The 9704-nt window shown below is 41.5% G+C and overlaps 2 protein-coding genes across 2 annotated transcripts; one reads left to right on the plus strand and one right to left on the minus strand.

Moving 5' to 3' along the window:
* Window positions 1-616: 616 nt before the first annotated feature.
* On the plus strand, window positions 617-5029 carry LOC131146620 (probable CoA ligase CCL9). Its single transcript, XM_058096323.1, has 4 exons — window positions 617-1222; window positions 1427-2474; window positions 3730-3833; window positions 4431-5029. The coding sequence occupies exons 1-4, from the start codon at window positions 1022-1024 to the stop codon at window positions 4647-4649; spliced, it is 1572 nt and encodes a 523-aa protein (XP_057952306.1). The 5' UTR covers window positions 617-1021; the 3' UTR covers window positions 4650-5029.
* A 624-nt stretch (window positions 5030-5653) lies between these two features.
* Window positions 5654-9331, minus strand: LOC131146621 (tubulin beta-8 chain). Its single transcript, XM_058096324.1, has 3 exons — window positions 8841-9331; window positions 7760-8029; window positions 5654-6866 (listed from the first exon to the last, which is right to left on the minus strand). Exons 1-3 carry the CDS (start codon window positions 9232-9234, stop codon window positions 6193-6195), a joined length of 1338 nt encoding a protein of 445 aa, XP_057952307.1. The 5' UTR covers window positions 9235-9331; the 3' UTR covers window positions 5654-6192.
* Between the last annotated feature and the right edge of the window lie 373 nt (window positions 9332-9704).

Genomic DNA, 9704 nt, shown 5'->3' on the forward strand with positions numbered 1-9704 from the left:
CTAAGCATTATATATATATATATATATATACACACGTTAAGTTATTGCTAATTTTTTTAAAAAATAATAAATAAATTAGTAGAGATTCTTAAGAAAATTGGTCATTTACTTCCGAAATAATAATAATAATAAAATGATTTAGTTCACATAATTATATGTTTCTTTTTTGGGTTGATTGGTAATTCATTTTTTTTTAAATAATCATACTTGAAATTTCTAATATAAAATTTCAGGTAATTTAGAATAATTTTTTCCTCTTCTTATTAATATAGAATAATTGGGTGTAAATATTAATTTAATAAAAAAATGAATTTTGAAAAAAAGAAAAGCAAAATTAATTTTTCACTCTATAAAAATGCATAATTCTACTTTATAGGGGCTTTCTCGAGTTGAGCGCAAAAACAAGTATAATATATATTTATATATATGGTAGAATATAAAAGAGAACAGCTGAATTAAAATTAAAAAAATATAAACAGAAGAGCCATAAAAGTTGACAAGTGGAGCGAAGCTAAGGCGGCGGTAGGTGACGGAGGATTCTAACCGCCGCCACGTAGCCTCCTCTCTGCCCCCGTATAATCGTATTCCGCCACAAGTCGGTGAGACTCGGCGTCTAATTCTTAGCAGCAGAATTAATAAAAATTAAAAAAGGAAATTATGGAGACACTGCGCGTACACGCGTAACGCAGTGTGTGAGCTTGGGAAGGAACGTCCAGAGAAACCACGACGGTGCCACACTCTTTACTCACTCCCCCTACCGCCGCTCGCCACGTGGCCTACCTCCCCTACTTCTCGCCTCCCCCTCCTCAGCCCTGCCCAACCTCCCCTCTTTCCCCCTCCACCATATATACCACCGCTCCGCCTCTCCCTTCTCATCCCATCCCAATCCTCAACAACTTTAAACACCTGTTATATTTCTCTCTCTCTCTCTCTCTCTCTCTCTCTCTGATCAAATCTATTTGGATATTCTCAAGAAAATTGGAGCGAAGCTTATCGAAGGCGATAGGCCTGAATCAACATAATGGAGCGTCTCACCCTTACCGGATTACTGAAGCAGGCCGCCGACGACTTCCCGTCCAGACGGGCTCTCTCCCTCTCCGGCAGCTTCGATCTCACCCACGCTCGCCTCCATGAACTCGTCGAAATCGCCGCCTCTCGCCTCGTCGTCTCCGGCGTCCTCCCCGGCAACGTCGTCGCCCTTACCTTCCCCAACACCGTTGAGGTCCGTTTCTTCCTCCTCAATTCATTCCTTTTATTCCGATTTCTTCTTTTGTTTTCTTTTTCTTGTCTTTAATTTCACGCGTACGGTTGCATTGAACTAGGAAATCGTTATGGAAAGTGGGCCCCACTTTTTCATAGATTCATGCCACTAACGTGAGCAAAGTCCGTCCATATTTTAATTTTATTTACTTATTTTTTTCCCCAGTTTGTCGTAATGTTTCTGGCTGTGGTCCGAGCCCGAGCCACGGCGGTGCCACTCAACTCGGCTTACACCTCGGACGAGTTCGAGTTCTACCTCTCCGACTCGGAATCGAAGCTTCTCCTGACCTCAAAAGAAGGAAACAATTCGGCTCAAGCGGCGGCTTCCAAGCTCAACATTCCGCACGCTACCGCATCGCTTGATGGACCCGACGCGGACCTCACTCTCTCTCCGACTCACCCCGAGTCAGACCCCAACTCACTTACCAAACTCGTCAATGAGCCGTCCGACGTGGCTCTCTTCCTCCACACCTCCGGCACCACGAGTCGACCCAAAGGCGTCCCCTTGACTCAGCTCAATCTAGCATCTTCGGTACAAAACATCAAATCGGTGTACAGACTCACCGAATCGGACTCCACGGTTCTCGTACTCCCGCTTTTTCACGTCCACGGGTTACTCGCCGGGTTACTGAGCTCACTCGGCGCCGGAGCCGCCGTGACTCTCCCGGCCACAGGCCGATTCTCGGCCTCGACCTTCTGGTCGGACATGCGCCGGTACAACGCCACGTGGTACACCGCGGTTCCGACGATACACCAAATCATGCTGGACCGCCACTTCAACAATCCGGAATCCGTTTACCCGAAGCTCCGATTCATTCGGAGCTGCAGCGCGTCGCTGGCGCCGGCGATACTGTCGAAGCTCGAGGAAGAGTTCGGGGCGCCGGTGTTGGAGGCTTATGCGATGACGGAGGCGAGCCATCTGATGGCGTCGAACCCGTTGCCGGAAGATGGCCCGCACAAGGCCGGGTCGGTTGGAAAACCCGTAGGTCAAGAGATGGCGGTGTTGGACGAAAACGGCGTCGTACAACAAGCGAGTGCTAGCGGGGAGGTGTGCATAAGGGGGCCAAATGTGACGAAGGGATACAAAAACAACCCGGAGGCGAACAAATCGGCTTTCCAGTTCGGGTGGTTTCATACCGGAGACGTTGGCTTTTTGGACTCCGACGGTTATTTGCATCTGGTTGGCCGGATCAAGGAGCTCATCAATCGCGGAGGTATGCATTTAATCTCAGTTTTTATAATCTATATTCTCATTTCAGGAAAAAAAAATTAAGTTCCCCTCCCATCACACCACCATCCAATGAGATGATTTGCATAAAATTTGATAAGACCCATTGTACCAGCATTTTCTTGCCTAATGAAAGTACCACGCACTTAAAATTTTGAATGTGATTTTAGACCATATATTGTGATTAAAATACAAATTTATTGCATTCAAAATCCAGAATTTAATTGATTTTATTATTATTATTATTATTGTTATTATTAGTGTAAATAATTACTTTTCACGACCATGACACTTCCACAACTCTTTTGACACTGACCCCTCCATTCCCACCAACCGTAGAGCTTCAAAAAACTGCTTGTAGATGGAAAATTTCCCCTGAACAAAAGTTGGGTTACAGCCTTCGCTTAGCTTTCATAATCTCACATTCTTAAAGTATGTTACTTGTCCCGTGGAGATGATTCTCATCGTAGGATTTGCTGCCAAATCTTTCATAGCTATGCCACAACCTACCTTGTTCTTCATTCGTTTCTTATAATGATGATGTCTGTTCTTTCTATTAATTTGCGGGTGGCCGACTCTCATTAATTTATACCCGCGCATGGTAGATTGAAATTGTTAACCAACAATAGGCCTTATTTGAGATTGAAATTGTTAACCAACAATAGACCTTATTTGTCAGTCAATTGGGTGACCCGTGAGAGTGCGCTGGCAAAATTTTTCAGTAAAAATGTTACTTTATTTTTTCTCAGTAACCTTTTAAATTTTTTTAATGGGTGTCTTCTTGCTCACATTCAGAACTGTCTTTTTTTTTATTTGGGGGATGACCTTTATTTGATTTGCATTTTGGGTGCGAATCTTAATTTGACCAGTTTTATGAGCATGGTGCAAGGCCTACCCCACAGAGGAAATGCCAAAATACCCACACCCAAACACTAAGGGATACTGAATTTTTAAACATCATTATATTGAGAAGTGTTAGGAAATATAGTACAACAATATAAAAATTTTAATAAAAATAAAACACAAGACACATTTCTTAAATTGTCAATGCCTTTGGGTATGTATATGCATACAAGTTCGAATTAATATATTGAATTTAAGAAATATAAAAAGTTAAAACCTAAATAAATAGAGATCTTCTTTCTTTGGTAATATAATGTTAAAATAAATTTATAAGAAATATTACTTTAGCACTCATTTAGGGGCTTGTAATAATAATTTTTTACTATTTCTTGTCTCAGGGGAGAAAATATCACCAATTGAAGTGGACGCAGTTCTTGTGTCACATCCGGACATTGCTCAAGCTGTTGCATTCGGAGTCCCAGATGACAAATATGGGGAAGAGGTAAGAACAAGTTAAAAGAAATATCTTCCCAGCTTCTCTTGTTGCTATCCTAGAATCATGGCACGCACATTTTGAACAGTTGCACGAGGAACTAGTTGCCTCGTAATGGTCTCCATTTTGAAATGGAGACTATTTGCTAGAAAGCACAAACCATGAAAGGAAGCTTTCGTGTGCCTTTAGCTTAGCTAAGATGGGGATGTGTCAACTGTAAAAGCCTAAAAAGGGTGTTCAGTTGCAACTTGCAAGGTTTGAAAGTCTTCCCCCTTCAGCTTCACATTGCCCATGAGAAAATTTCAAAGATTTCCACGCTACTCCTGTGAAAGTAACAACGGCAGTACTTTTTGGTCCATGAAATGCGACCTAGAAATTCATGCATCTCTCGCTCACTTTTAGGTGTCAAATGCACTTTGGCTACCCATTAATAGGCATGTCCCTTTGTCTACTTAGATGCCAGTCTCATTTCAAATAAAAAGTCTTTTAACATCTAAATTTCTAACCTGAGCACGCCCTTTGTGTCTAATATTGAGACATTCTTGAATGTTTACGCATAATTTTTTGAGGTTATATGTAATATACATTTGTGTGTTTGGGGAACAGATAAACTGCGCAGTGATACCCAGAGAAGGATCAGACATTGACGAGGCAGAGGTGCAGAGGTTTTGCAAGAAGAATCTTGCAGCCTTCAAGGTCCCCAAGAAGGTTTTCTTCACGGATTCTCTCCCCAAGACTGCATCAGGGAAACTCCAACGGCGGATTGTAGCAGAGCACTTCCTTGCTCAGATCTCCACCGCTAAGGTCCCCAAGTTTGGAGCTTAGACGGGCAGGCAAGCAGACACAATATTATCTTATCTGCAGCCAGCTATTTTGCGTTGTTCTGCTGCAGTCAAAAAGAAATCCCTGCACGTGGGATTCTACATATTCGATATTGGTGGGTTGAATGAATATAAGCAAAGTAGACGATGAAATCTGATTGATGTAATTCTTTTTCATATTCCTTAGTATATAGTGTTATTTGTTAAAAATTCAAGGGTTTTCTGTAATGTCAAAAACTTTAGTTATTTCTTAGCATTCCAGCCCAGGAACTTGCTACCCCCAATCACAAACATCATGGGAAAGAACAAAAAATACAGAAACAAAACAAAAGTTGTTTCATGTTCTGTCCCAATTTGCAATTATTGAAGTAGTTTGACATAAAAGCTGTTTGTGGTAGACATGAACATGGAGTGTCCTAGAACTGACCTTATATCCATATATAATTGTCACCCCCGCCCCCCAAGTGGATTTGAATTGAGTTTTTTGTCTCTATTATTTACGGATTTGTGGATTGAAGACGGCCAGTTGTACATGCACAGCCAGCAAAGGGTCCAAGACTATGCTCCTAATAAATATGAATGAGGACCCCAGTTCATAAGCATCCGGGTGTCATAATATTAAGCTTAACAAAATAATGTGTAGTCTTTAAGTGTGATATTTTATTCATCACGTATCAAGGTAAAATTTTAAACACAGTGCTCGGCAACCTCCACTACTTTATGACTTTCTGATGCTAGACAACATATGAGAATTAAGAATGTTAATAATAATATAGTAATAACTAGCACCCAGAAGCAGAAAAACAACAAAAGACCCCCCTAACAGGGGCATTTCAAAACAAGCGAAAGGCCCAATTAACCAATGTAATTCCACATTCTTAGTGGTCTCAAATCCTTGATGCGACAATGATATCTCAAATAGTAGTTTTTACATTTAATATATTGCGATTGTGATTTGAGGGTATTTCAGTTTTGATTCATACAAATTTAGAAAAATTAAATATAATATTTTACTTAAAATCACACATTTAAATTTTCATTGTCCGAAAATAAATACATACATATAATACTTCCATTATAGGAGTGAGAAAAATACAACCGCACCCTCAAATTTGAATCCACTGGATGATAGAAATTTTGTTCCCACTGTGAGAAGATCGCCAAAGACAGAGAGCTTGATACCTTGCGTCCGAAACACTCAAGAAATAGAAATGCTTCCTTACAGCAATGACACAGAATAAAGGGGGAAAAAGGCAGAGCCAAGTGGATGAAGAAATCCCTCTACCGTAACACAAAAGTCATCAAATTTGAGAATTTCAATCAAATGGTGACAACTGTGAAAGTAGACATCTAAGTAAACCGAATTCCCTAAACTACTACAAAACAAACAAGAGAAACTTACCATGGCGGCAAGCCTCTGGCAACACTACTGCCACAAACCAAACCCAATTCATGAAAGGGATATTGAGGCATATCCAAGCACAAAAACATCATGAAATCCCAAAATATAACCTGAAGCCATAAGCCAAAATCCCAACAATTTTGAACTATTCCTCTTGAATTTCCTCCTCATCTTCATAAAACTCTTCCTCATCAGCAGTTGCATCTTGGTACTGCTGGTACTCGGACACCAGGTCATTCATGTTGCTTTCTGCCTCTGTAAACTCCATCTCGTCCATCCCTTCTCCTGTGTACCAGTGCAAGAAAGCCTTCCTGCGGAACATTGCTGTGAACTGCTCGCTCACCCTTCGGAACATTTCCTGAATTGAGGTAGAGTTGCCAATGAATGTCGAGGCCATTTTCAGGCCAGTAGGAGGGATGTCACACACAGTGGACTTTACATTGTTGGGTATCCACTCTACAAAGTAGGACGAATTCTTGTTTTGTACATTAATCATCTGTTCATCCACTTCCTTTGTGCTCATCTTGCCCCGGAACATTGCTGATGCAGTCAAATATCGACCGTGGCGAGGATCAGCTGCACACATCATGTTCTTAGCATCCCACATCTGCTGGGTAAGCTCGGGAACTGTAAGGGCACGGTATTGCTGTGATCCTCGAGACGTGAGTGGTGCAAACCCAACCATGAAGAAGTGCAACCGAGGGAAAGGAATGAGGTTAACAGCAAGTTTGCGAAGATCTGAGTTGAGTTGACCAGGGAAGCGAAGGCAGCATGTTACCCCACTCATAGTAGCAGAAATCAAATGATTCAGATCTCCAACTGTTCCAAAAAAAGAACTGTCAGTTAATCTCAGTTGAACTTCGCTTAATCAATATTATTTTTAGAACTCTCTTAAAACTCTACTACCAATGGTCCTATAATCCAAATCCTTAAGGCAGCACTCCAGATTCTAACTAAAGAACCCAATAACATCGGTTTAATTGGGAATTTATGAGTATGACATAACTGTTGAACAATGCCAAGCATGTAGAAAATTTGGCACTCATTTGACCAAAGGATGATATTTCCCATGATGAAAAGGGAAACTTTAGTGCTTAACATCAAGACCAACTTCTCTCGAATCATCATACACGTTCCCTTATTTCTTGGGAATGCTGGAACAAAGGCAAATAGGCCCACATTGCTGTAGTGGCAATATAAGCCCTCATGATCATTGCAATGGAAGAAGTACATATGGGTAGGGGGGGGTTAGAGGTTAATTTATCCCTTCTCGTTCAACTTAAAACGTAAAACAACCATTCAGAGCATTTTCCAAAAGAGCAAGCTTAAAAAAACTTCCAATTAGCACAGAATGCCCCTTAAAAAGTAACCAAACTACTTCCCACCGCTCAGTAAAGGCCTCATCACTACAAGCTCACTTGGTTTGGTACGTACAAAAGCACTACTTTATCTGTTGCATTGGTCATCCATCACAAGGCACTCATAATGTCATTTCCCCCAAAATGTCAAAGTTTGATATAACAAACAATTTTTTCTTGTAAACAAAGCGTACATCCCTTCCCTGGATGAATTCTACATTGAGGGTTCCCTTCTCAAAGTGATCTAAAATGTATGATTGGTAATAGGAGATGGCTTCCAAAAAAGTATGCAATACAAATCTGAAAACAAATTCCAAATAAATGCATTCAAGCAAATGATTGAGCAACACTTACAGCTTGGAGTGGTAAGCTTTAATGTTCGGAAGCAAATATCGTACAGAGCCTCGTTGTCTAGGACCATACACTCATCAGCATTCTCAACCAGCTGGTGGACTGAGAGAGTCGCATTGTAGGGTTCAACAACAGTGTCAGACACCTTTGGGGATGGAAACACAGAGAATGTGAGCATCATTCTATCTGGGTATTCTTCTCTGATTTTAGAAATGAGCAGTGTTCCCATGCCTGAGCCAGTTCCACCACCCAATGAGTGGCAAACCTGAAATCCTAAAAAATTGTGACACAGAAAAAAAACATTTAGGCCTCTGTATGTTGACTTGACTCCACTGTAACAGAAAAGGAAATTTGAATAACAGCAAAATACAGAAACATAGGCTCACTTTAACCCATTCAAAATTTCCCAGAAACAAAAGTCATTTCTTGAAACAAATTCAAGAAACACTAAACGGGTAAACAACCCCCCACCCCCCAAAAAAAAAAAAAAAGTCTTTAATACAACTTCACATCGGTTTTGGAAATAATTTCTCAAAACAGGAACAGAGGCGTTATATTTTCAGTCGATTTGGTTACCGCGAAAATCCTTACTAGTTTCATACCACAATTCAAACAAGTCAAATTAAGAATATAAAATTTTCCTTAAGACTTAAATTGGACATTGTTTGTCCTGAAAGGAAATTTTGAATAATTATATCAAATGTAATCGATTCCCAAAATTCGAATTACAAATTTGTTTAATAATAGGACGAAAATGGGAAAAAGAAAAAGAGGAAAACAATAATTTTGCGTACCGAAAGAGATTAAACAAAAAGCAGAGAAGACTATGAAATAAATAAGAATAAAAAATTAAAAAGGAAAGTCATGTGAAGTCCGCTTTACTCATCCGCAAAGCAGAGGCCGTAGAACACTAATGCCGAAATAGCCACAAAAACATCACAGCACAATATACAACGAATTCCACCAACAACTAATCATCAAATTAAATTTATCGATAATCACCTAAAAAGACGATGCAAAAACAGTGAACAATAGGGGGAAAGGTATCTCCAGAAAACACTTCCCAGAAGCAAAAACACAGTACCTTGCAAGCAATCGCAGTTCTCGGCCTCCTTCCTCACCACATCCAGAACGGAGTCGATAAGCTCGGCGCCTTCCGTGTAGTGGCCCTTGGCCCAGTTGTTTCCCGCCCCGGACTGCCCGAACACGAAGTTGTCGGGTCGAAAGATCTGCCCGTACGGCCCGGACCGGACGCTATCCATGGTTCCGGGCTCCAGATCCATGAGCACGGCCCGGGGCACGAACCGGCCGCAGCTGGCCTCGTTGTAGTACACATTGACTCGCTCCAACTGGAGATCAGTATCCCCGTGGTACCGACCCGTCGAGTCTATGCCGTGCTCCGTGCACACCACTTCCCAGAACTTAGCCCCTATCTGGTTCCCACATTGACCCCCCTGGATGTGCAGGATCTCGCGCATTTTCTCGAGAAAGTGAGAGAAAACGCAGACAGAGAAAATGAGAAAGTAGAAAGTGAAGGAAAACGCAGATTCCGAGAGAGAGAAATGTTTTTTGGTGTGAGTGAAGAGGAAAGAGGAGCGGATGGCTTTATAGGGAGGGAGGTAATGGTGACGGTTGGCCGTTATACTTGACGGGGGAGATGACGGCACCGTCTGGTTCGACGGGGGGGAAGTCGAAATTTGAAATGCTAAATATTGATTTTGAAGATTCTGATTGGGGAAGGCCGTCAAATAAGTGGCCGTGTGTTCTCTACGCTCTGTTAGGGCGAGTGGAAGACACGCTTAATTGGGTTTAATCTGCGATGGAGAGGGGCACGCCCGCACGTGTTGGCACGTGATTTGGAAGGGGGAATCATGTGACCTGCAAGCAGTGCGAGTACTTTTTTCTTTTTTAGTAAAACACCTAGTAGAAAGTGGATTAGTACGTTATT

This window comes from Malania oleifera, chromosome 13, assembly GCF_029873635.1.
Source record: "Malania oleifera isolate guangnan ecotype guangnan chromosome 13, ASM2987363v1, whole genome shotgun sequence".
Lineage (NCBI taxonomy): Eukaryota > Viridiplantae > Streptophyta > Magnoliopsida > Santalales > Ximeniaceae > Malania > Malania oleifera.

Coding starts and splice junctions, on each gene's coding strand:
- LOC131146621 (XM_058096324.1), bottom strand. CDS start 9,234: ATGCGCGAGATCCTGCACATCCAGGGGGGTCAATGTGGGAACCAGATA. Junction 8,030..8,840: donor GAACTGCGATTGCTTGCAAG/GTACTGTGTTTT, acceptor ACAATTTTTTAG/GATTTCAGGTTTGCCACTCA. Junction 6,867..7,759: donor AAAGCTTACCACTCCAAGCT/GTAAGTGTTGCT, acceptor TTTTTGGAACAG/TTGGAGATCTGAATCATTTG.
- LOC131146620 (XM_058096323.1), top strand. CDS start 1,022: ATGGAGCGTCTCACCCTTACCGGATTACTGAAGCAGGCCGCCGACGAC. Junction 1,223..1,426: donor CCTTCCCCAACACCGTTGAG/GTCCGTTTCTTC, acceptor TTTTTTCCCCAG/TTTGTCGTAATGTTTCTGGC. Junction 2,475..3,729: donor GGAGCTCATCAATCGCGGAG/GTATGCATTTAA, acceptor TTCTTGTCTCAG/GGGAGAAAATATCACCAATT.